Source organism: Chelonoidis abingdonii, chromosome 1 (genome assembly GCF_003597395.2).
Source record: "Chelonoidis abingdonii isolate Lonesome George chromosome 1, CheloAbing_2.0, whole genome shotgun sequence".
Lineage (NCBI taxonomy): Eukaryota > Metazoa > Chordata > Testudines > Testudinidae > Chelonoidis > Chelonoidis abingdonii.
This window is the reverse complement of record NC_133769.1, coordinates 156,505,553-156,532,990: the sequence shown is the minus strand read 5'-3', so window position 1 is coordinate 156,532,990 and position 27,438 is coordinate 156,505,553. Positions and strand designations below refer to the sequence as shown.

At 43.9% G+C, this 27,438-nt stretch overlaps 1 protein-coding gene across 1 annotated transcript in view; it reads right to left on the bottom strand.

Annotated features, from left to right (window-relative positions):
* The window catches only part of POLQ (DNA polymerase theta), a 189,800-nt gene that overhangs the window by 52,405 nt on the left and 109,957 nt on the right, over positions 1 to 27,438 (bottom strand). Inside the window, exons 15-21 of the mRNA XM_032773589.2 lie at positions 26,669 to 26,912; positions 15,655 to 18,902; positions 14,057 to 14,203; positions 13,271 to 13,467; positions 4,638 to 4,878; positions 2,966 to 3,159; positions 115 to 252 (exon numbers count right to left, since the gene is read on the bottom strand). Coding sequence (XP_032629480.2) covers positions 115 to 252; positions 2,966 to 3,159; positions 4,638 to 4,878; positions 13,271 to 13,467; positions 14,057 to 14,203; positions 15,655 to 18,902; positions 26,669 to 26,912 — 4,409 coding nt within the window. The remainder of the gene's footprint in view (positions 1 to 114; positions 253 to 2,965; positions 3,160 to 4,637; positions 4,879 to 13,270; positions 13,468 to 14,056; positions 14,204 to 15,654; positions 18,903 to 26,668; positions 26,913 to 27,438) is intronic.

Genomic DNA, 27,438 nt, shown 5'->3' with positions numbered 1-27,438 from the left:
ATTTCGTCAGAGTCAGCATATCTGACTCCCATACATACAGGGAGCAGATCTGTGAAGTAACAAGGAGTTCTTTTGATAGTCATTTTTCAGATGAGAACTATGCTTCAACTGTACCTTGGTTGTACTGAACTGCTTGCCCAACCTGACCCTGTTTCCATTAGCAGTAGCTCTTCTGGTATAACCCAGAGTTTTCTTGTTCCCTTGTATTTTCACATCTCCATTTGGTGGCAATTTCAGCTCCAAAAACAAGACCTAAAAGAGACCACATTTCAGTAAGTATCTATATTTTCATCCCAGAAGAAAACAGTAAATGACTCTGAGCATTAAAATAGCCTATATGCTAACCAAAGCACAGCACTAATGCTCCAGATTAATTAAATCATTAAAACAAAAATCATTAATTAAAAAGCTGATTAAAGAACTGTGTTACCCTCAGCTATTCCTCCTTATTTTAATTAATTACAAAATGTAGTCTAAAATCTCATTTTCTAATTCTGAAAGTTTGGGAACTCTGTTTCTAGATAAGGTAATTGACTGCTATAAAGTGATGTTACATGTATCCATGCTTCTTAATGACCGGCTGCAATGAAAATAAAAGTTAAGATGTCAAATGAGATGGAAAGGCCTCGGGAGGAGATGGCGGGGGGGAGAGAGGAGGAAGGGGAAAAGAAAAAAAATGTTAGCAAGGACAAGACTGCAAAACAAAATGCACTGAAGGATGTGGTGGCAACTATCATTTACAGAATTAGCTTCAAATAGTTTGAATATTGGAATTTTTCTACCAAAAATTTCCATAAGTTAAAAAACTAGCCATGATGAAGTATTTATTTTTTATTAGATACATAGGCACTATGGTAAGAGAATGATAAATAGTAATACTAATAATACACGATTCTTGTCTTAAATTATTGTGTAATATTTTACACTAGTTAACAGCCGCTACATTTCATTCTAGAGCTGGCAGGCATGAGTGGAAGTAATTTTCACACACATCTGTATAGCATAAAGGTTTTACTGACATGAGATTAGAATGATCATATTTCTGGGTTTAGTTTTTATTTGTTTGTCTCCCCTTCTGAAGCATCAGAGATGGCCATGGCTGGAGATGGGACACAGGGTAGGATGAGGTGGGCCAGGCCAGTAATCTGATGTGGTACAGAGAATTTTCTCTCAGATCTTTGGCTGGGTGATTCTTGCTTACATGCTCAGGCTCTACCTGATTGCCATATGTTGGTCAGGAAGGAATTTTCCCCCTGGGTCAGACTGGCAGTGACCTTGGGAGGTTTCCCCTTCCTTCTGCTGAGTATGGGTGTGGGTCATTTGCCAGGATCGCCTTGTTATCTCTCAACCAATTCCCTACTTGCAAGGACCTCAGATACTGATGCACTCAGTTCCTCCTGTTCTCTGCCATTGACACAAAATAGCTGAGTCTCCTGAGGGCTGTAATATTTTTGTCTAAGTCCAGTTTTTGGGTTTAGTGTACAGGTGGCTGGTTGGTGACAGTGGCCTGTGAAATACATGAAGGTCAGACCAGAAGATATGATGATCCTTTCTAGCCTTAAACTATGACTCATGAGTGGTGAAGCCACAACAGAATTATATAGATCACCTCAAATGAGTGCTAAAGCTTTGCATCAAATCATTATCATTCTGTACATACTACATTTCACAGAAACGTTATTCTAGAAAGAGGTTTAATTTTATTTCTTAGCCCTGATTGATCACAAAACATTGGACCTTACGTTAATCACTAGTTCAGGACTGGTTTCAGACCAGTATTATTCTGTGGGTAAATTTCATATTTGCAGGAAAGAAAAAAATATTTTTGTTGCATTTTTTTAAATAGCAGCTGTTTGAAACTTCTTAAAGGTTTGCAATGTTAAAATTAGTCCTGGTCGAAAGGAAATGGCAAGGTAATTTCAATTTATTGCTGTAATCAGCACACACAGCACGTGTAGAAAGCATCCGTTTGGATGACAAGTATTATATATATGCAAATTTATCAATAACCGATTTCCTTGAGTCTTTTTGGAAGGATTCATTTGTATGAATGAGTTTACAGGTTCTGACAAGCTTAGCGCACTTGTTTCAAAACTTTTAAAATAAGATTTCCATTTGTTTGTGCCTGAAATGTCAAGGGCAAGAGTAACTGGTCAACACAAACCAGTTCATATACCAGTCAAACTATGCGAAATCACAGCTCATGCATACAAACATCAATGTGTCTTGAAATCAGACAATATTAATGTAGTAATGAAGGAGCTCTAGGGCTTGTCTACATGGGGAAGCTACAGCAAAATAAGGCATATTGTGACTTTAAAGTGCAATAGGTATTCCACACTAGCTCTCCGCGTGGACAGTCTTATTCTGCACTAAGAGTGCCTTTGTGCAGTTTACTTTAATCCAAATTGCACAAAAGCAATTTTAGTGTGGAATAAATACCCACACAGGAAGCCAGAATGTAGACAAGCCTCTAGTCTCACAATATTAGCCCAAAACATTCTGGCAGCAATTTGAAAAGTGGCACATCATGGGCTGCAGACAGCATCTTTACAAATTAAAGATCTGATTCTGCAAAGCAGGGCTTTAGAGCTGTGCTCCAGCTCCACTCCAGCTCCAGGCAAAAACCTGCAGCTCCACTGCTCCGGAGCTGCTCCACGCTCCAGCTCCGAGCTCCACTCCAAAGTCCTGCTGCAAAGTGCTGCAAACCCTCACCTTCCACTGAAGTCACTGGGAGGTGAGTATCATGTAGGAAGTGCTCAGCACCTTGCAGGACTGGGGCCTATGATGGCTGAAAAGGAAAACCAACTTAGATCAGAATTAAACTTGGTTTCTGTCTTTCCTTAAAGTACAATTCCCTGATCATCATACACACACTCCACCCACCCAGGTTTTTACCCAAATATAGGATAAGTTAATCTGACAGCCCTCAGATCCAATCACCCTACCCAACTCCTTGAAATACCTCTGCAATGTCATCAGGGCTGGTCAAAGAGAAGCTGTGGCCTGCCATTTGATAAGCCTGGGCCTCAATCTCATTCAGTTTAGCTTGCATGACATGTTTTTGGGTCTCACATGCTGCTGTGCTAAAACCTATTCCATTCAGTTCCAGCAGGGCCAAGCAGTATTGGGTGGGCATCTCCACTTTATGGAAAACATCTGAAATATGTAGAAAAGCCAAGAAATGAGTTTACAACATCAATGGAAGGTCTATTTCTGCTGAATTTGGCAAACACCAAATCAACTAGATTTATAAACTCAGACTACAATGAGTGCTCATGCTCATTGTAAATTTCTAATCCCAGGATGACAATAATATTTATGCATGCAGCGTTGCTGTAGCTGCGTTGGCCCCAGGATATTAGAAAGCTAAGGTGGGTGAGATAAAATATTCCATTTGAGCAACTTCTGCTAGTAAGCAAAAAAAGTTTTGAGTGCACATAGAGCTCTTCTTCAGGTCTGGCTCAAAAAGCCCTACCTAAGAAGAGCTTTGTGTAAGCTCAAAAGCTTGTCTCTCTCACCAACAAAATTGAATCCAATAAAAGACACTACAACCCACCCACCTTGTCTCAACAATATTTATGACCATTCTTGAGAACCAAATATGCAGCATATTATATGGAGATGTTTGCGATGGACTGCAATGAAGTTGGAAGATGGAGAGCCTTATATCGGGGAATGTTATATAGCCTTGTATTATTCCAGGAAAATAAAATAAAATAAAACCTAAACACAGAACTTCCTAAGCTCCTTGACATAAAACATGTTTCTTTCTCAGAACAAAGGTTTCAAAGCCCAATTATTTTCTTTATATTAGATCCAGTAAAAGCTGTGTTATCTGGCACTTTACCAATCGGAGAGCTCTATAAACTGGCATTTCTTATCTTCATTGGAAGTCCAGTTGGTGCGGGGTAAGCAGGCTTCCTACCTGGCACTGTGTGGCTCCCCAGAAGCAGTGATATATGTTTCTCCTGCTATAAGGTGGAGGAATGGCAATGGGGGCCTCGTGCGCTGCCCTCACCCTGTGGCCAATGGGAGTTGTGGGAGCGGTGCCTGTGGCAGAGGCAGCGCACAGAGCTGCCTGGCTGTGCCTCCACCTAGGAGCAAGCAGGGACACGTCACCGCTTGCAGGGAGCCACCCCAGGTGAGCACTGCCTGAATCTGTCACCCTGAAACCCCTCCCACACTCACCCCCTCTCCCAAATCCCCCCCACACCCTAACTCCCTCCCTCTTAGTTAACCGGAATTTTTGACTTACCAGCACCCCCCCTCCAATTCCCCAACATGCTGGATAACAATGCTTTTACTGTATTCTGGTGATGGGTGTTATAGAAATACTAAGACCATTCACATGTATAATGTGCCACAATTGAAAGGAAACTGGCTACAGGCCTCAGTAACAACAAGATCCACTTACACTATATAAACATATACCTTTATTTTACTTTAACCGGGTAATTATTCATGTTGTGCTGCCAGGTTTGACAACTCCGCAATGCAAATTTCAGTGCAAAGCCACTGAGCCTGCAGGCCCATATACCAGGGACTCAAAATAGTTTAATGCACGCATATGTATACATAGTGAAAAGGTCTCAACAGATTAGTCTGTTCATGGGATTACCTCCAGGTCCTCTTACCTGTTAGATTTTCCTTCTGCAACAAGGCATTGAGTTGGTTCATGATGTTGAAGATGAGCACAGATTCTATGGCTGCTCGGTACCGGCCAGAGTAATCAGCATTGGCACTAAGTCCCAGGCTCTGAACTCCTTGGCCAGTTCCCACCCCTTCAAGCAAGGGTAGTTCATGAGGGAGAAAGTTGGTTACCATGTTGTGAAGGGTACGCTCCTTAGAGCCAGGATCCAGCAGCCAGCATGCTACCTAAAATGGAGAGAAACCTATCCTGAAAATCTTTTTATTGATTATAATTTTTCAACAAAATATTAATTGGGAATTAGACCAAAAATTCTTAACATTAGTATTAACTTCAAACATCTGCAAAGTATCAGCTTTCTTGATTAAGTAGGTGAGTTAGAATAATTCCTGGAAGAAATTAAATGATTTAGAGAGAAATTTTCAAAAGCACCTGAATGATATAGAAGCCTAAATCTCACTGACAGTCACTTAAGGCACTTTTGAAAATTTTATCCAGAGTCAATTAAACGCACACAAAAATGTTGCCCTCAGTCAATAATCCTTTCTGTAGAACACACAGGTTTAAAAGCTAAGATGGAATAAATGCGAAAACTATAGTTAAAAATGTGACTACTCTGAAAACTGACTTTGTAAAAAGTGGCTTTATTGGCTTTACCATTAACTTGGGATCTGAGAAGCTGAGCTCTTTTCCTGTTTGCATATCGGCACTAGTAATAAGGATTCAACAAGCCAAATTCTGTTTTCAGTAACCCCTGTGCAATCCCACTGTCTTTAATGAAATCAAAATTTCACTCTGAAACTGAAATATAACTAATAGCTCTGTTGATGGTGCACGAGTCACAGGAGAATCCAGCTCACTCTTCCATAGTGGTGCTTCAGTGCAAAACAGAGTAAAAAAACATACCGACAAAAATGCATGTTTAATAAAGTAAACAGCTTTTACTACACATAGGGAGCAGAGCAAGCTGTTGTTTTTTTAAAAAAACAAGTCATTTTATTTTTTACATTAACTCTACATTGTCATACTAAAAGCTAAGTATTCTCTTGTGCTGCACATCTTAGATACAGTTTGCTTATCTACATGTTTTGATAGTGACATCATGCAATTCCACCTGAAGGCTGGTCTGCTTTATATGAGCAATAATGGTAATATCTCCTAGTGACTAAACCAATCAGAGGTGATTTACAAATTTCAATATAAGTCATAAGTACGAAGTCAGACTTTAGTGATTTGCCAGGTGGTAAAATACACAGAAAAAAATCTATTGATTCCCCATGTGCTCTGTAATTAGTTACAAACAAAATGGTCTATAATCTATCAGATTTACTGATGAGAAAAACATAAATTAAGACATTAATATTTATATGCCTTCACTCTAAAGCCCTAGGGGACCAACTGTTTAAGTGTTCACTGATATATAAACAATACTATGGCAAAATATAAATGAAGGTTACTTACCCGTAATCAAGGTTCTTCGAGATGAGCCACTGCATATTCACAGCTGTGAGATCAAGTTACCTGTGCTGCAAGCTTCTGAAACCTTCAGGAAAGCAGTGTCCATGGGTGTTCAAGGGCATGAAAGAGGGAGTGGCCCCAACCATTTCTCAGTTCCTTCTGCTAATTCAGGAATTCCTAACCTGAGACTCCAAAGAAGTGGAAAGGTGAGTGTGAATATGCAGAGACTCATATCAAAGAACTGTGGTTCCACTGAATAACCTTCATTTCTTCTTCAAATGGCCTTTGCATATTCCTGCTTGCAGGAATTTAGCAAGCAGTACAACCCCCAGAAAGGCCAGGTGAGGAATTCTAGGTGAACAAATTGAGCAGAACTGCCAAACAAGTATCAGTGCTGAATGCCAACAGCGAATAGAAGCAATCGATCTAATTCTCCCAAAACAAGTCTTAATGTGGGACATTTTTGCGAAAAACGCATATAGCTGCAGCATTAGTCATATAACATGCTACAATGAATATAATGTGAGAGCATGCCACAGATGCTGCCTTTGCCTTGGATGAGGACTGACAATTCCAGAAGATTGAAGTCCTCCCATATCATAATAATTGTGACACATACTGCATAGATGGACAACCTTTTGACCATGACAGACTGGCTCCTCCCATCAGCTCCATTTCTCCAAGGGATTGGGGAAGTTTTAGATAATCTTTGGCCTGAAATAAATAATGACTAAGTTCTCTGAATATGCAGAAGTATGATACCTGGACCTGTGAACGTAAAGGAGGCCAAAAACAAGCAGACATTCCAGTGGTCTGAAAGAGATGGACATCTCAGACACCTTAAACTGTAGGGATGCAGATGTGGACAAGACTACCTATTCTTAAGAATGCAATATTTCTGGTAAAGAAGCTTGCATCACTGTGACTATCTGAGCTATTAAGAATGGCAACTTCATTAAAACAACCTGAAATAACAGTTAAGGAAGACCTTATCAGATCCACCCCCTCAGGAGGTGCCCAGATGGGAGAGATCTTTCAAGATATAGAGTAGGTTTGACTAGTCAAACTCCTGTTTTTCATTAGAGTCTTTTAGACCTCAGCATAACACTCAGATCAACAGTACAAGTAATCTGGAGTCTAGATGTCAACCAGAGAAACCTGAAACCTGGGTAGATCTCCACCTTATCTCACACACAAGAGACCAAGTAGTTTGGAAAGCAGGACTTTATGGATATTAATATCATACCAACAATATTGATGACAGAATTGCCAATCTCTAACCTTCACTAATGACAGCAACTTGATACCAAATGGACTAACACTAAAAAAACCCTCTTAATTCAATAGACTTATGGGCAACAGACAGCAAGGAATACAGTACTGATGTTAGGACTTGCTTGTCTTTGGATCAGAACCATACAGAAGCACGGTATCCATGTTGGGAAGGGACTTAACTGGCATATACCTCACTTGTAAAACAAGATATCAGATGGAGCCCTTGCAAGAACACTTGCATTGCTGAATGGAAAACTCTTCTCAAAGAGTCTGCCGATATAGCTCATCTACCAGGGAAAAATGTTATCTGACCACCCAATGAGGATATCGAACTTTATGAACAGGAACCCCTCTTTAGTGGGCTGTGTAATGCATTCCCATAACGCTGACAGAATTCAGACAGATTTGGACTTTACGAAGGGGAGAAAAGCCTTGCAAGTCAGAGAAATAGCTCTCAGCTCCAGTACTTTACATGGAAATGCACCTCCTACTACGATCACAAACCTTGGGGTGGATGGGAATCAAGGTGAAGAATCCCTTACACCTTCTAGGACTATTATTGCAAATGGCAGGAAGGTGACAAAGGACTTCCCTGAAGGGCATGTTCTTCTCCTCTCTTACAAAACAAGGCATCTTAAAGCACTGAGGTGTTCCGGCTCAGGTGTTCCTTGCATAAAGAAAAGGTGGCAGAATCACAGAGAGCCCTGCCGAAGCCTCAGATGTAGCCTAGTATTAAAGCTACCACGTAACTGCCTCAGTAAGGAATCTGTCCACCACAGGAAAGTTTGCAAGTCTGGAATATATCAAGGCTTCAATGGGTATGAAAGTATGTTTCTTTGCGCAAACTATTAGGGAAGAACCATTTAGATACTTTGCTGAAGTTCAAGTAGATACACCCAAGCATTTAATGGAATACTGGCTGTCACAGAAAGGCCAAGGGGTAAGATACAGTTTTATTGACAGAGGTCTTTGACTCCAGTCAGAGGTATGCGTAAAGAAGCTGACATGTGACAATGGCACAGAATGGGGAGTACCCCCTGGAATATTTCTGGAAATTAGAAAGAATTCTGTCTCTGGAACCCAGAGATGAATATAACTAACATCAGGGTGTTAATATAGCCAGACAGCATTTTGCCACTGCCACACAGTCTTACTGTCCACATTATATGACGACAGGTGGCAAATCATATTCAGTTTGCGATGAGGAAACAAACCCCAGGCACCATTATGTGTAGATGATATTGTCTCATCCCTTAGGTGTAACTGTTCTTTCCAAGATGGAAGGAATCAAAGCTATGTTTACTGAGACCTTCAGAAATACTGGGCTGATTGCTACATTGGACCTGTGTGCCCTACTGGTTCCTAGAAAGGCTTGGTAAAGTAAGAATGGGTGCCTCTGCATGTTTCCTGTACCCATACAGGGGACTACCAAAGACATTACTCAATCCTAGACACTGTACTCTATGGTGGAGCCGGAAGCAGATCTGAAAATTCTCCTTCCTGGTTTAGAACCAGGAACTAGTTATAATGGAAGGTAGGTAGCCCAGATAACAGAGTGGAGTGCAGGATGTCATTGCTGAAAGCAGGTACAGTAAAATGCAATGGACCAGGCATATAGTTAGCTCACTGACAATTGATGGACTACAGCTATTGCCAAGTGGTACCCACAGGAACCGAAACGACCACTCAGCTGACCTCCAAAGAGATGGGAAGATTTTATTGTGAAAAGGCATGGCCGCACATGGAGAAGGAAGGCCAGGGTAAGAGAAGAATGGAAGACGTATTGTGATCGCACAATCTATATGAGGGCTGAAGGACTGATTGATGAAGATGATCAAGGTGAGGTGGCCCAGAGCTCAATAATGTTCTAATAACATTTCCTCCTAAGAGAAATAAGACACATGAATCCATCAGCATATTTATGATGTCAGATTCTAGGAATATCAGAGAGGTTCTCAGCCCCTCACAGAAAGCTCTGCAGAACCTGGGTTACGCACTGCTTAACTCCTAGGTCTCTCTTTTTTGCCTTTGCCTTCAAGGGTTTGTCAGGAAGTGTCGAGGAGACAAGGCCTTGCACCCCCTGCTTCCTGTGATTCACCATGACTCTCAGCCAGCCAGTAAAACAGAAGGTTTATTTAGTTGACAGGAACACAGCCCAAAACAGGTCTTGCAGGTACAGAAAACAGGACCCCCTCAGTCAGGTCCTTACTGGGGGGCAGGGAGCTTGGACCCCGGCCCCGGGTCTCCTTCCATTTCCCCTGCCAGCTCCAAATTGAAACTCTCCAACCTCTCCTCTGGTCTTTGTCTCTTTCTCAGGTCAGGAGGCCACCTGATCTTTTTGTTCTCCAACACTTTCAGTTGCAACCTTTGCAGGGGAGGGGCCCAGGCCATCAGTTGCCAGTAGACAGGGCATCAACCATTCTCTGTGCAGACACCATCACACTGGCCTTCTAACACTCTGCAATAATAACATGCCATTATCCTATCACCTAGATACTTAAGAAAGGCATAGGGGAAACTGAGGCACCCACATAGTATTCAGAGATTATATTAAGAACATTCCCACTTCGTCACAGGGTTATAAAGAGACTCTGAAGACAACAGTCAGTCCTTTCTGGAACATCAGGATGGATCCTGTGACACCGTATGCTGTTTCTCCTACAAAGGATATGTAGCAAAGAAATATTTGAATCCATGAATCTCAGAATCAATAGAACTTTTGATGGGTATAGTACCCTAACATCCTAAGGCAGCCTCTGAACCTGGCATCAGTTTTTAGCCTATCAAGTTCTTGTAATCTGGTCCTGGGAAATTGAATTAGCCCTTAGGAATTGGCTGGGATCTCAACAGAACCTCAGCAGCTCCTACCAAGAACAAAGAGAACTGACAGTTCCAGGACCAAATAAATTAATTTTTACAACTTCTCACAGTAAAGGAATCGAAGGGTATGTCTACTCTACCCGCTGGATCGACGGGTAGCAATCGATCCCGGGTTGATCTGCTGTCGACTCCTGTACTCCACGCGACGAGAGGCGGAAGCGGAGTCGACGGGGGAGAGGCAGCAGTCGACCCTGCGCTGAGAAGATGCGAGGTAAGTTGACCTAAGATACATCGACTTCAGCTACGCTATTCTTGTAGCTGAAGTTGCGTATCTTAGGTCAATTCCCCTCCTGTAGTGTAGACCAGGCCTAAGAATGGATCAGTCCATTTCTTCTCATGTTCAGGGTGAGGGTCTGATAGATGGGATATTGGAAAAGGAAAGCCTTCTCCTAGACAATCAGGGTATCAAGTGTGTGCATCTGAAAAATGGCCAAACAGGAAGCACAATGTGAATACACTACCCTGTAACAGAGACACACCATTCCACATCTGATCAGAAGCTTGTACTATCCCTTTCTAGTGTGGTGAAGACCTCCACATTGATCTACTTGCTTACATCAGTGTGTTGAGCACAGAGTCAGTAAGGAAAGCATCTCTGCAAAGATCATGCTGTTGGAAATGTAATACCAGATGCCACTGACCTAGGTGGATCAGGGGTCTCAGTGGTACAGAGCCACTAGACAAGTGACTCTCAATAGTCAGATGCTCTTACTGGGTAGATCCCAGGCAACTGAATCCCTTTTTGGCAACTCTGTTTGGCGGTCCTTCATGTTTGAGTGTTGATCTGAATTCAGGCTCTGATCCTTAATCCAAAGTCATACCTATCTGCCACAGATCCATAAACATTTTTTTTTAAATATCTCTGGATCAGTAATATGCTATGGATCTGGGTGTTGCAGCTCCAAGCCCCACACTGCCACATCCAGATCCAGGTTTTGCAGCCCAGATGCATGTTAGGCTTCCAGATTAAGAACCAGATTTTGCAGCCCCAGATGTACTCTGGGCTGCCAGATATTGGATTCTGCAGCCGCAGATGCATGCGAGGCTTGAAGATCCAGATCCATGTTTTGCAGCCCCAGATCCAAGCTAGGCTAAGGTGGGCAAACTTGCTCCTGGGGCACAGTCTTTGCAGCTGATGCTGAATTTATGCAGTGCTAGCTTAGTTATCTGGTCCTGAGGAGCCTCCCAATTGGTAGGGGAATGTGAGGCAGCCCTTCCACTCCTGCAGGTCCAATCAAAGACCATGCTGGACCAACATCTCCTCAGATCTTTTAAAAGAAAATCTGACTAACTATAAACAAAATCTTCCTCAAAAAGGGAAGAAAAAAGAAAAACTATGAGGACAGTATAGAGGATGCTGTGTGCTGTAAGCATGCTGCACCTGGGGCAGTTAGAAAGGAACAAAAGGGTGGCTGGGGCCACTTCCCTTTTCATACCCTCAGAACCCTCCAGGATGGGGAGGGGCAGGTGGCCCCAATGGACACTGCTTTCCAGGAGGCGCCAGAAGTTTGTAGCTCAGGTGCTTTGATCTCACAAGTAGGAATATGCAGAGGCCATGAGAAAAAGTTGTAGTTCAGACCTGAATGACTTGGGGTAGTAGTGAACCATGAAGCCTATACACTAATGCCTTCAGCCACACAATAAGTGTGGGCATTTCTGTAAGTACACCTGTTGCATTTATACTGGATACCTGCATGAGTTGGGAACCTAAAGCACCAACCCCTGTCTTTGTTTTATCCGGTCTATTTTATATGCCTCAATACCTTTTTGGTCCAAATGAAACTGCACCTTAAGCCATGCTACAGAAATAGGAAGACCTGTGGGTTGTTCCGAAGCATGCTCCCTCACAGGACAGCAATGTTCCAGAGATTTCAGTGTCCAAGAGATAGAAAGCTTAATTCTCCCCACAGTATTTCCAAGTATTTGAATCAATGGGCTAATTTTCCAGAGGCGCTAAGAGATGGCTTCAACAGGAGCAGCAACTATGAAGTTCAAGCTACAAAAGGTTTGTAAGAGAATCTAGTATAGCAGCTGAGAAAGGCCCCTCAACCACTTCTGAACATTTTAGAACTTCATGTTTTGTGAAAAAGTAATGTTTAAAAAACACCTGGAAGGCCCCTGGAAACATGAAATCAAGGTGATGGCTAACAAAGTGTTTCTGTTGAGACACACTCTGGATCCCAAACAGGTTCTATTCTCCTTGTCTTTGTTTCAGGTCTTTGATGAGCATGTTAATTCCTTACATTGTACTCGGCTTATAAAAGTTTAAGAAGTTTTCCTGTTCCAATATTTTTATTTGGCTTTAAAATTCTTTTAACTCTTTTTTTCCATTATGTGTCACACTGTGAAGTGAACTTTGAAAGTCATCACCAACGACACGCCCCCCCCCCTCCCCCCCCAAACACACACACTTAAAAGTGGTAGCGCTTTTTACTAAGCAGGGCTAGGTTGGTTTTTAACTCTTTCAAACACTTTCCTTGATTTCCAACCAGTGGAACCTTCCCCTCCTCTCAAACTTAAGCATGAACGTAGTTCTTCTGGAAATGAGGGACTGGTGGTACTAGTGAGAGCCTAGGTACCTCTTCTGCCATTCCATCCCAGGCCTCTTGTGCCAATGGAATAGGAGCTCTGGAATGCTGGCATTGCCATTAAGACCTGTATGAGATCCAAACTCGTCTTCCATATATGACCTAATGAAGATTTGAAGTCAGAACTCCCTGGGTGAAACACTTACCACTGAGCCCTTTCTGTGTCTATTGCAGATACTGAGAAACTTCAAAAACATCATAGTAAGAAGTAAATGTAAAATATTAATTAACATGGACTTCTATTACTTTAGCTTTAAAATAACATCATCAAAAACTTTGAAAACAAACATTTCTGTCAACACTAAATAAAAAACAAATGACTTAAGCAGAGCATTAAACACTAAAAGCTACCCAGACTCATTGGTTTAAATAATGAATGGAAGTTTTACATGAATTAAAAAAATTTAATTTCTGAAACCTTTGGGTCCTCGAAACTTCCTTCCAGGGAGATGCCACAAGCCAGCAGAAGGGTCTTATAGTGCTGGATGAGGTTGTACATGACAAGTGAGTGTGTGCTCTCAGATTCCTTCTGCAAGCAAGACTGTACTTGACATAATCTCTCAGTCACAGACAGGTTCTGATCCAAAGGAGGTGGTGCCAAGCTGGCACTGATTTCTGAGATGAGACACAAATTAATTTATTCAGTATATGGAAAGAAAGAGGTGAGAGAATGTGGGATTCTCTGAAGCTACCAGACCTAAACAGAAAACATAGAGCGTATAATTGGAGCTTGAACAAATAACAAATCCATATTGTTTTGATACAGTAAGGATCCAAGAAACTAACGGAGTACTAGTTTATTTATAAAGAATAGCTCAAATGTAGTATCTGGTTATCACCGAGATCTTGTTTTTACCTGTGCATCACAGGTGGGTTGACTGAGGTACAAGGAAATATAGTGACTTGCTTGGTCACATTCAAGCAGATCAGCCAGGAACTCAATGCTTTCTTGACCTTTTCTGTAACCAACAAACTTCACTGCCTCCTTTAGAAATGGAGGAACAGGAAATATATGAAACAGTGGCAAACATGTCCCTCTCAGCCCTGGGTGTTAATGATTAATATGGCTGATTGCTTTTGTCATGCAACTGAACTGGGTTAGAGACTGTCATACGGGACATACTCTTGGATGCCATCTCCTCACAGTTTTTCCCTGAAACGTGTGGTGTTTTGCAGTTTGGTCTATCTGGCAATCCTCACTTACCAGTCTGGTCGTCTTGTTTCTGCTGCAATGAGACATAGTAGGCATCATTTCCACCCCAGCATACAGACAATCCAACTACCAAGATGTCTTCACAGCCTTTGATGGGAAATCCATCATCTTTAACCTGGATCCGCTCGGGAGATCTTACTAAACAAACATTTTTTAAAAGTTATAATCCTAAAACAGCATCCATAAATACAGCAGTTTGTTCAACTGAAAAAATCTAATAATGAAACAACCCAACACAGCCTGGAATTCTTAAAACTGCACAAATGCTTTAATTCTCTTATATGTATCAGACTCTCTCTTCCTCCCCTGTACCTCCGGTTCTTTTTAACCAGTAACTTTAGAATAGTAAGGTGCCCAACACAAACAACCACTTAGGATTCCTTAAAGAGATTTGGCTTTCTGCCTCATAACATACCCAAGAGTTGGGGTATAATGGTATTCCCTCACCCTGCATTGGGGCACATCTCATTTTTAGTCAAAATTATTTATTAAATTCTTGTTGCTTAGACAATAAATTTTTTGGTTTGGTTCCTATGTTCAGGCAAATCGTCCAGTGTTTAACTCCCCGGTTTTTTGTTTTTATGTGGGGTGTGTGTTTAAGATAGGAATAAGGAGTATAATAAAAAACACAACAGTACATGTGGGGATTTTTGCAATCAGGCACAGAGAGCTTCAGAGACAAGCTGCTGATGATGTTTCCATCTCCTCCCCTGAGACAGATGAAGGGAAGCTGCTGCTTGCACACACTTCTTAAAAGACGGGGGGAGAGGTTTGGAAAAAGGCAAAAGAAGTAATCCTTCTCTCTCTAAGGAAACTCTAATTGAATCAGCCTCCCAGTTGCTCCTGAATGGCTGCCTTCTTTCCACTGCATCAGCCCCTTAGGAGAGTTGCAGAATATGAATACTACACATGAAAAAGTGCAAGAGTACAGCAATGATCTGAGGGGTCGGGGACTGGATTGAATTTCATAGCTAAACTACTAAATCTACCCAAATTAACTTTTTGTAAATTGGAAAGTATTTAACCTCAGATCAGCCCACAATATCTGTAAGGAATACTGCCTGGCTAGCAGAGGACATGAATAAGTTGCTTATGTGTGTTTCTGAATTTGGTGCCAAGATGAAAGCCATTTATGTATCTTCTCCTATATCACCACGAGACTACAACACCATTCCATTTTAAAATGAGGGATGTGATACGTTTTCAGTTCATATTTGCTCTGTGCACTAATTAGTCCGAGTGAGAGTGATCACGTGAACAAGAGTCTGCAAATAAATACAGGAAGCAAGTACTTAATGTCCACTGCAGGGTGGTAAGGCTGGTAGCCTTTTAAATAAGGCTGGGACCATCCCACACTCCAGTCACCTTCATCTTCCCAGATCCACCCTTTAAATGATTCACCTAGTGCTATTCATCCTTCCCTCCTGAAACCCAAGTCCTTCCTTCTACAGTGGATCTCAGTACTCAATTTATCCTCTCATTTAGATAAACCCAAAGGAATAAATTTATAGTCATTCCCATTAACTCCTCAGGCTAAACAGAGTATGGTTCACAATTTAACGTGGTAGAAATGTGAAAGAGGAACTGACCTTGTTTGAATCTGCCGCCTATAGTTGACTTGGGGGACAAGAGACAATTTGTTCTTTCACAAGCCACCGAGATGGCAAATCTGCTATTGTTCCTCCATTCTCTGATGAAGGTCTGGAAGAGAGCTTTGTCACTTGCCACATCAATAATAGTGAAGCTCTCAGCACTACATGAAATAAGTGGCAAAACATGTGGAGATAATTGCAATGAAAAGCCTGGGTCTATAATAGAATCGTCTTTTACAGGGTTAGACTCAAGCAAAACCTCACATGTGTCTCCATTACCAGGCTTACATAGCAGTGTTTCTATATGGTGGTCTGAACTAGGTTTGCCATTCTGCAGTGGTTGAAAAGGTGGGATTTCATCTGTGTGGCTGACATTCTTGTTTTTTCCAAATGTCAGAGATGTGCCAAAACTTTTTGGAACAGCTTCCTTAGGACGTGTTGGAGGAATAAGTCCTTTGCTGATATCCGGCTGGGGGTCAGATATTCTATTGCTTCCCTTGAGCAGCAGAGGGTTATAATCTGGTTTCTGAACATCCAGGGCTTCCTTATTGCTCTCTCTAACTTTGAAATAGTTCTTTAAACCCTGGCAAGTGGATAATGACTCTCTCTGATAATAGCTGAATTCAGAAATTGCACCTGGTTCTTGTTTACTATTTGAGATTAGCAACTTTCCTTTTGAGGAGGAGACTCTTGGACTTAAAACAACAGGTTTATTATCTGAAGGACTAGGCCATCTGTCTAAAATATCTTGCAACCCTGGGCTTAAGTCAAATGAATGATCAGACCACACCACTGGATTGGTATTCTTTTCCACAGCTTGTTGGGCATTCTGGGGCCTTTCACCTTGATCCAGTCTTGTGTCCTCTGGCCTGGGATCCTCCTCCTCATGCCTTGGTTTTCCTAACCCTAGCTCAACAAGAGCTGCAGACGGAGTGTCTCCTTGACAAGGAGGCAAGTCAACATTACCTAAAGCTTCTGCTATCTGCAAAGAATCTATATCAGAGAACATAACAGATGCATCATTAAACTGTGCTGGATGCTGATGCTCATTCCAGTTTACACTGACAGTTAATATATCCTGAATGGGCTCCAGGTTCTGCTGATGCATAATGTCAGCAAAAGAGCTGGAAGTGGCTTTAGGGGGAGGAGTCACAACCTTCTGTTCCCCAGATTCTGCCCCTTCAGCCTCACTTGTGTGCATATCTGGAGGGCCATTGACATAACTGAAGCTATCATCAAACAGTAAACCGTCACTCATATTCAGACTAGTTTCAGGATGGGGATGGCACTCAACTTGTACACGCACAGTGTGAGGGCACTGCCCATTGGCAGGAGAGACTGCCTTCTGAAGATCTTTAGAAGCACCTTCCTTCACTGAATTTTGGGTCTGATAACCTTGTAAAAAGCTACATAGTTGTGAGTCAGTGAAAGAAAAATCATTTCCTTTAATGCAAAATGCAGATTCTGTGCATTTCATTGCAGGCTGTAAATTAGGGCTTCTAGAGCCCAAAGCATTAGTGCAATGTAAATCTGTGGTATTTCTTGTCCCAAGATTTGAACAGACCACTTTTCTAAGTGCTGCAGCTAGCTTTTCATTTGCAACATCTTCATTTTGTAAAGTGCTGGCACAGTGTAGTTTCATGGAGATTTTCTGCACAGGTATCTCTGCCCGCTCTTTTTCTTTTTCTCCCTGCTGTCTTGCAATTTCAGCTGCCACCTGCTGTTGTAATATCCTGTCAGTCTGTGTATCCAACTGGAAGCTGTCTTCAAATTCTTTGGAAACTGAATACAGATCAGGAGAATAACCATTTTTAATATCTTTTGCAACACAAATAGCTCTGGATTTTACTGTAGAATCTTTCAGAAAATCCTCAGGCTGATTATCTGCTTTACCCACGCCTCCAATTTGTAACAATATTCCATTGGGCTTTTCAGTAAATGTTTTGCCGTCATTTTGAATTTGAAAATGAAAGGATTTATTTTCATCAGGGTAAAAATAAACAGCTTTCTGTTTGCCAGCACTAGTGCTCACATGCATGTTTGCAGAACTGCTGCTTCCATCATTACAAAGATCTGTGCCTAGAACCATTTGTTGTTTGGCAGGTATCTTTTCAGCACAGTTTTTAACTGGTTGGATTTTGCTCTGTTTAACACCCATGTATTCATTTTTCGCTGACCTGCTAGAAATTCCCAGGTCTCGCATAGTATAATCTGTCTCCATATTTGTGGGTGGAGCATCTCTCACTACAGTATCCGTATCTTCCAGACAATTCACTGTTTCTTTAGAATTGAATTTATTAGTAGTGGAAGGCTCCGTAAGTAATTCCTCCATTATCTCTTTGCTCTCTGGTTGCATTTTGTCCACCTGTAAAGATTCTGAGCCTTTGACAGTGAAGAGCTTGTGAGCAGATGATTTGTTTTCTCCAAATTCCTTGTTCTTTTGATCTGAAAAAGATTTAGCTTTAGACTTGCTATGACTGGATACAGAAGGCCCATTTATCTCTGTTCCGTGCAGCCTTGGTTCATCAAGCAGTAACTGATGCTGTTTTGAAACAGCGCTTTTGCCCTCAATTTGACTGAAACTAGTGTCCATAGTCCTCCTGTACCCAGATGCTTTAGAAGTTTTCCATGAAGTGAAGTTCAAAGTTGGTCTCTTTCTCTTCTCAGTAGGGAATTCTTGAGTTGTTGCCCCAGAGCCGGCCTCACTTTTCGTCAGAAAAGTAACTTCCCTGTTTTCTTTACCTTTGCCCAAATTTGGCCGCTTTCTAGCACTGTACTTGACGATATCACCATTTACCTCCTTTGTCTGGGTGTGATCTTCCTGCAATTCATTTTGGGGTCTGGGGTTTGACATACTAGCACTTAACAGCCTTTTATTTCCCTTTTTAATATTTGAAGAATTCCCAGGTTGAAAATTGGTGCCTTGATCAGGTAGAATTCTGTACCCTTCATTGCTGAATACTTTTAAAATCCCTAGTGAACACTCCCCATTCGGTTTACATTTTCTATCCTCCAACTCTGATTCACTGCTAGTCATGGAAGATGTATCAGACTCAAGAAAAGAATCTGGGCTCCACTGCACTCCCATCGCAGCCAAGTCCTGTTGTAGAAGTATTCTAGCTTCCTCCACAATAAGGGATGCTGCTTCACTTTCGGTTAAGCCCTTCATTCCCACCATCCAGATACAGTGGGTATTCCGACGCTCCTCAGCTGCCTCTTCATCTTCATCCACTGCCCTACGAATGCTAATGGAAGGAAAACAACTTGAAGTTAGACAGAAAGTTGTTTAGAAACACTCATACTGACCATAACAAACAATCAAAGCAAGCACCATACTACTGTGCTCTTATCTTTAATTAGGATAGTAGTTTCAATGAACCATTATGGCAAAACTTGTTTCTGGACCACACAGGCTACATCTTCTAGGAAATGAGTATTTGGTTGTGGGTTTTTTAAGTGAATGTAGTGCTAGTAGAAGGTATAGGAGTGACCATGCTAAGGCTGCAGTGCAGTGCCCCCATGCAGATTTGCCCTCACTCCTCCCTCGGTGTGACAGAAACCTGGAGCAACCTATGTAACAGTAGGTAATTATGGACTTAGAGCTGTTCTACTATGTCAGCTCACAATTAGCACACAGTCCTGAAAGCCCACCATATGGAGAATGCCCATTAATTTAAATGGGTGCTATGCACAAAGGATCCCAAGGTGAACAATTAGGATTTTCTCATAAGGACAGCTGTTTACTAGGAAGTGGATCAAGGCCACCAATATAATTTTCCTTTGATGTAGTCCATACAAAGTGTAGAGAAACTGCAGGTAAAAAACAGTTACTCACCTCATAACTGTTGTTCTTCAAGATGTGTTGTTCATATCCATTCCAATTAGGTGTGTGCATGCCACGTTCAAAGTCATCAGAAAGTTTTTCCCCTAGCAGCACCCGTTGGGTCGACTGTGAAGCCCCCTAGAGTGGCACCTACAAGGCGCTCAATATATGATCCTGCTGACCTGGCACCTCCTCAGTTCCTTCTTCCCAGTTACTCGAACACAGGGGAAGGCAGGTGGATTTGGAATGGACATGAGCAACACATCTCGAAGAACAATAGTTACGAAAAGGTGAGAAACCTTTTTTCTTCTTCAAATGATTGCTCATATCAATTCAATTAGGTAACTCCCAAGCCTCACCAAGGTAGTGGGGTCGGAGTTCAGGAAACGCTGATTGTAGCACCACTCTGCCGAAAACTGCATCATCTCTGGCATGCCGGACGATGGCGTAATGAGAGGTGAACATATGTACGGAGGACCAAGTTGCTGCCCTGTAGATTTCTTGTACTGGGACCTGGGCCAGGAATGGAGCAGATGAGGCCTGTGGAATGTGTTGTAAGAGCCAGGGCTGGTATTTTGGCCAGCTCATAGTACGTGTGGATGCATGACATGATCCAGGAAGATATTCTTTGAGATGAGACCGGGAGTCCTTTCATCTGGTCTGCCACAGCTATGAACAACTGTTCAGCTTTCTGAATGGCTCAATGTAAAAGGCTAGTGGTTTCCAAACATCCAGGGAGTGCAGCCTCTGCTCACGGCTACTGGCATAAGGCTTAGGATAAAAACCAGGCAGGAAAATGTCCTGACTAGTGTGGAAGAGTGACACAACCTTAGGAAGAAAGGCCAGGTCAGGTTTGAGTTGCACCTTATCCCTGTGGAAAACTGTATGAGGTGGGTCTGAGGTAACGGCCTTTAACTCAGACACCTTGCTTGCTGAAGTAATGGCAATGAATAAGGCTACCTTCCATGACAGACAGAGAAGGGAGCAAGTTGCCAGAGGTTCAAATGGGGGCCCCCATTAGCCTGGAAAGGACCAGGTTAAGGTCCCACACAGGGACAGGCTGTCTGCTCTGAGAATGTAGCTGTTCCAGACCTTGAGGAACTGACCAACCATAGGGTTGGCGAAGACGGAGAGTCCAGATGCTCCCAGGTGGAAGGCCAAGATAGCAATAAGGTGTACCTTTATGGAAGACACTGACAGGCCTTGCTGTTTCAGGCGCAGAAGGTACTCTAAGATGAGAGGTACAGCTGCCTGGAGAGGGGGTGTACGACATTGGTCACACCAACAAGTAAATCTTTTTCACTTTGCCAGATATGTGACTCTAGTGGAGGACTTCCTGCTGCCAAGTAGGACTTCCCTTGCCTTTTCTGAGCGCAGAAGCTCCAAAGCCCTGAGGTGGAGGGACTGCAGGTTGGGGTGATGAAGATGACAGTGGTCCTGAGTGATCATGTCGGAAAAAAAAGGCAACGTGATTGGAGCGTCCACTGACAGTTCCAGGAGTGTGGTGTACCAATGTTGTTGAGGCCAAGTTGTTGCCACCAGAATTATCTCAGCCCTGTCCCTGCGGACCTTGAGTAGGACCTTGTGCACGAGAGGGAACGGGAAAGGCATAGAGTAGGAGGCCTCGCCACCATAGCAGGAATGTGTGATTGAGCCTGGGCTCTGTTTCTAGAAGGAGCATAACATCAGGCACTTTCTGTTGCTCCAGGTGGCAAACAGATTGACCTGGGGAAACCCCCACCTTTGGAAGATGAAATGTATGACTTACGGTTGGATGGACCACTTGTGATTGCGGAAGGACCTCCTGAGGTGGTCCGCCAGTACATTCTGAACTCCTGGTAGATAGGATGCTTCCAGGTGAATGGAGTGCGCTATGCAGAACTCCCACAGCTGGAGGGCTTCCTGACATAGGGGAGAGGACTGGGCTCCACCCTGCTTGTTGATGTAAAACATGGCAGTGGTGTTGTCCATCAGAACTGCTACACACTGACTTTGTAGTCGGGCCTGAAAGGTCTGACATGCTAGTCGCACTGCCCTCAGCTCCTTGATGTTGATGTGGAGGGAGAGCTCATCCTGCAACCAAAGGCCCTGCATTGGAGGTCTCCCAGACGTGCTCCCCATCCCAGAGGTGACATGCCCATTACCAGGGACAAGAAAGGCTGAGGACTGTTGAAGGGGACTCCTTTGCACACTATCCAAGGGTTGAGCCACCACTGAAGGGACTCGAGCACCTGCTCCAGCATCGTGACCGCTGAATTCAGGCTGCCATGTCCCGGGTGATAGGCCGAAGTGAGCCATGTCTGTAGAGGCCTGAGCTTCCGTCTGGAATGCCGAGTCACGTAAGTGCAGGCTGCCATGTGGCCAAGGTGACTCAGGCATCCCCTTGCTGTGGTGGTCGGGTATCGTCAGAGACCTTGAATGATGTCTGCCATGGCTTGGAATCGGGACTCTGGCAAAAGTGTTCTTGCCCGAACCGATTCCAACGCCGCCCTGATGAATTATATTCTTTGGGTCAGTGCCAAGGCTGACTTGTTCAAGTTGAGGAGGAGACCCATTCTCTCAAATGTGAATCTGACCAACCAAGCTTGAGACTCCATCTGCTCCCTGGTGCGACCCCTGAGAAGCCAGTTGTCGAGGTACGAATATACCTGCACCTGCCATGACCGACATGCACTTGGTGAACAAGTGCGGGGGATGTTGAAAGGCCAAATGGAAGGACATAAATTGATAATGTTTGTAGTCAATCACGAACCATAAGAATCACTCTGTGCAGGTTGAATAGCTATATGGAAGTACGCGTCTTTCATCTCGAGGGCGGCGTATGAGTCTCCTGGATCCAGAGAGGGAATAACTGTGCCCAGGGAGACCATGCAGAACTTCAACTTTACCATGAACTTGTTGAGTCCTCGCAGATCTAGAATGGGTCTGAGATCTGCCTCAGCTTTGGGGATTAGGAATTATCAGGAATAGAATCCCTTGCCCCAGAGCGCCTGAGGAACCTTCTCCATTGCCCCAAGGCGAGGAGCGCCCGCACCTCCTGGATAAAGAATTGCTCATGGGAAGGGTGCCTGAAGAGGGACAGGGAAGGGAGGTGGGAGGGAGTGTAGGAGCAGAATTGAAGAGAATATCCCACTTCTACCATATGGAGAACACAGCAGTCTGAAGTTATTTGGGACCCAGCACAGTAGAAGTGGGACAGACAATTCAAGAAAGGCAGAGAAGGATCCGGAATTGAGGCTGGCATGCCATCCTTGGGCGCACCTTCAAAAGGCCTGCTTGGAACCCGACGACGGCTTGAGACCATTGCTTTTTGTTCTGTCATCTGCCACCACTGAGAATAGCCAAGCTCCATCCTCTTTGGAACCCTCCTTCAGGTACTTGAAGGCTGCTATCAAATCCCCCTCACTCTTCTCTTCTGCAGACTAAATAACCCCAGTTCCCTCAGACTCTCCTCATCAGTCATGTGCCCCAGTCCCCTAATCATTTTCGTTGCCTTCCGCTGGCCTCTCTCCAATTTGTCCAAATCCCTTCTGTAGTGGGGGGACCAAAACTGGACGCAGTAATCTAGGTGTGGCCTCACTAATGCCAAATAGAGGGGAATAATCACTTCCCTCCACCTGCTGGCAATGCTCCTACTAATGCAGTCCAATATGCCATTAGCCTTCTTGGCAACAAGGGCACACTGCTGACTCATATCCAGCTTCTCATCCACTGTAATACCCAGGTCCTTTTCTGCAGAACTGCTACTTAGACAGTTGGTCCCCAGCCTGTAGTGGTGCATGGGATTCTTCCTTCCTAAGTGCAGGACTCTGCACTTGTCCTTGTTGAACCTCATCAGATTTCTTTTGGCACAATCCTCCAATTTATCTAAGTCACTCTGGACTCTATCCCTACCCTCCAGTGATCTACCTCTCCCCACAGTTTAGTGTAATCTGCGAATTTGCTGCGGGTGCAATTCATCCCATCATCTAGATCATTAATAAAGATGGTGAACAAAACCAGCCCCAGGACCGACCCCTGGGGCACTCCGCTTGATACCAGCTGCCAGCTAGACATCGAGCCATTGATCACTACCCATTGAGCCTGACAATCTAGCCAGCTTTATAGTACTTTAACTTGCTAGCAAGAATACTGTGGGAGACCGTATCAAAAGTTTTGCTAAAGTCAAGATATATCACATACACTGCTTTCCCCATATCCACAGTGCCAGTTATCTCATTATAGAAGGCAATCAGGTTGGTCAGGCATAATTTGTCCTTGGTGAATCCATGTTGACTGTTCCTGATCACCTTCCTCTCCTCCAAGTCTTAGCATTGGCCTGTATGGTTTTGATGAGCGGTTGAGCTACCCTTGACGGGCCTTCCTGGGCCCGAATGCCAACCCATCGTGTCCTCTGACTCCACCACCTACTTGGCCTGCAAGCCCATATTTCACACCACCCTGCGAAGGAGGTCTTGGTGGGCACGGCGGTCTATGCGGGCAGTCCAGAGACAAAGGTGCCTGCAACCGCTTTGTCCAGAGAGGATGACAAGGAGGCTAATGGGGGAACAGGGTCCTCCTGAGCTTTTTGGTCTCCAGGGGCCTCCTGTCCCGCCTCTCTATCAGGGCCAACCATACCTGGAACAGACTCAGGAAGTGGGGTTAGTTCCACGGGAAGTAGTGCGACCAGATGGGTGGGGCGACTGGCTGATGCCTCTGGCACCTGTGGTTCAGAGGTCGCCAAACAGGAACATTTGGATTGGGTGCCCTGGGCCTGGTGGTATGCCCACAGCATCCAAAATGGCCACTGCGCTGGTCCCTGCCTCTGCACAGGCCATGGCCCTGCCCCAACTTCAGGCCTTCCACAGCCTGACAGGTGCTGGCCCCGCTCTGAGTATCTAAACCCTGTCTCTGAGTCCGAAGACGGGGACTGGGACTGTGATGGCCAGGGAAGTGCCAAGTGGCGTCACGATCGGGGTCTGTGCGGGGACACAGACTGGTGCTGGGAGGACCAGTGCTGGGTGCAGAATCAGTATGAGGATCGATGTTGTGATTGCGAGGGCTGGCACGACCTGGAGCATTGTTGCAAGTGTGACCAGCCCCGGGACTCCGAGCAGCAGTGCTGAAGGATGGAGCATCACCAGTTTGCCTCGAGATGGTGCCACACATTGCAGTACCGAAGGCTTGACTTTAAGGACTTGGAACTGCGGTGCCATCATGGCGATGAGGTCCCTCACGGCCTCAAAGGTGTCCGGGATGGATGGCAATTCCACCTCCTCCTTGACTTGGCTCGGGGAGTCCAACGGACTGGACTCAATGGTCCCCCTTGTGGGGCTGAAGTCAACAGTGCCAGCTCTAAAGTCTTTGGCCCTGGGACACACCCTATTGGTCAGCTCCAAAGGGATGAGTCTCTGAGTCAAAGATCTACTCCTCCCCTGCTTCCGGTGCCGCTTCTGCATCAGGGAATGATAATGCCGTGGGTCTCTCCCAGAGTCCTTCCGTGGTGCCACTTCTATCACTGCCACTGGGGAGCTGCGCACTGATGAGCTCGGTGCCAGGTCTTACCATGCAGATGTAAGTTGCAGTCTAAGTGCTGCCTCCATAAGGAGCTGCTTGAGGCAAAAAAGTCTCCCTCCTTTCTTGTTCTGGGGCAAAACTCTTTACAAATCCTGCACTTGTCGATTTGGCGTGCTTTCCCCAGACACTAAGCAAGCATCATGGGGGGTCAACAGTTGGCATGGGCTTATTGCAGGACTTGCAGGGTTTGAACCCTTGGGACTCAGGCATACCCCGAGTCCCAAAGGGAAACGCAGTCAGGGTGAAGGGGAAGACCACCCACTCCCAATAACTATCTGCCGTAACCGAAAACACTAAAACTAAACTTAATGAGGCTAGGAATAACTGTGAACTAAAGCTAGGAAAAACAAGGAGAGCTTGATAAGCAGGTCACTGCAGTTCCAACAACCATCCCTGACAGTAAGAAGGAACTGAGGCAGTGCCAGGTCGGCAGGGGTCATATATTGAGCGCCATGAAGGCATCACTCCAGGGGGCTCCGGGGCCGACCCGACAGATGCTGCTATGGGAAAAACTTACGGATAACTGTGCACCTGGCGCAGACACGCCTAACTGGAATTGATATGAACAATCACTCAAAGAGGAAACCATGTTCACGTTATAATGGAACACTTAATAACTGTATCAGTTTTGAGCGTGAGAACAGATTCTCTGTGGGGATTTACCTTAGTTCACCTGTGTAGACATGCCATATGGGTTACTTTTTGAATGGACATAAACTTTTGCTTTATTATAATGTTAGCTTGGCCAACGATTTAGTTTAAAAAGGTACCTCAAGCACAAACTTCACAAAACCCCTACAAAAGCATGGTGGAATTACACCAGTAAAATAGCAGTCTCTACAAGTGACAACTTGCATTTAAATAAGAAATGCACAGACACCTCCACAATTAATATGGCTCTTACTGGGTATGCAAAATTGAATTTACGAGTTTCTTGTTGGCATTCCTTTTGCTGACAAACCACCTCACAAACTTAGTCGTCCAGTTAAATCCTTACAATAGTACTCTGTACTATTAGTTTTCTCTAACATAACACTAGTAGAGGATCTCAGACTATTTTACAACACAGATTACCTAATTAGAACACTCTTGATGAGTAGAGAAGTATCATCCCTGTTCAGCAGGGAGTGAAACAGACACTGAGGGTAACTCTACACTGCAATACAACACCTGTGACTGGCTCAGCCAACTAAGGCTTGTGTGACTTGAGCTGTGGGGCTATAAAACCGTGCTGTAGATATTTGGACTTTGACTGAAGCCTGGGCTCTGGAACCCCAAAAGTGGGGAGCGTCCCAGAGCCCAGACTCAGCCCATGCCCGTAAATCTACACTACAATTTTATAGCTCCACAGCCCAAGCAAGCTGATACAGGCCAGCCCCAGATATTTTATTGCAGTGTAGACATACTCTAAGAGATAAAGTGACTTTCCCAAAACTATACAGTGGGTCAACAGAACAGTAAGGAACAGAACCCAGTACTCCCAAACTTATCCTGTAACCATCACATGCTCTAATTCATTAGAAGTACTCTTGGAACTCATATAGTCAAGACTGAATAACTCTTAACTCCAAGTATAGCGGAAAGGAATGCACTCAGAAAGGTGTCCAGGTTGACAACTTGTTGATCTCTCACCTTTTGAATGGTACAGCATTCTTCAGGGCAGTTTCCACTTCAGCAGTATTTCCTTTAGCAAGATCAGCTACTGTGATGAAGCCAGCATTATAAAGAGCTCTGGCATGCTGCGCATTCAGCAGAGATACCCGAACCAGGTCACACAGCTCCCTCTGGACTCCAAAGGTGAGGCGACTCTGGAACTGGGAGAGCAACTGTTCCATGTTGTGCCATCCCAGACGGTTAGAGAAAACTGTTACCATCCCTGAAACATGAAAATTACAATGTTAGGTTTAATTTAACTTCAATTCTAAAAAGTTAGATCCATTTTCCTCTGTAATATCAGTTTGAACATGCAAAAATAATATAATTTAAACTAAAAATTCTCTCTTTACAAGTCAGGCAGCATTCTTGATTCCCCAGTCTAATAATACTCTTATGTTGCTTAACGTCTTGACCTATGCCCCAGTCAGAAAAACGCTGGATAACCAGGGAACAAGCTATAGCCTCTGTATGAAATATATGATCAGGAAACTGTCAATACAGAAGTTCTACTCTTTAAGATGACAAGATTGCTCCCTCTCTACTCTATTATCTTAACATTAAATTGCAATTAAATAGAGACAGACACTGAGATTATTCATAAACTTGTGTGTGTGTGTGTGTAAAAATTCCCCTCTCACCGCTATGGGTGGTATGTGTCTTCCTCATCCTCGGGTCCTCTACCAGAGGCCTGGGAGTTTGAGGGTTCTGCGCAGTATCTTAGCTGTTCCTAGCACTGCACTCTTCTG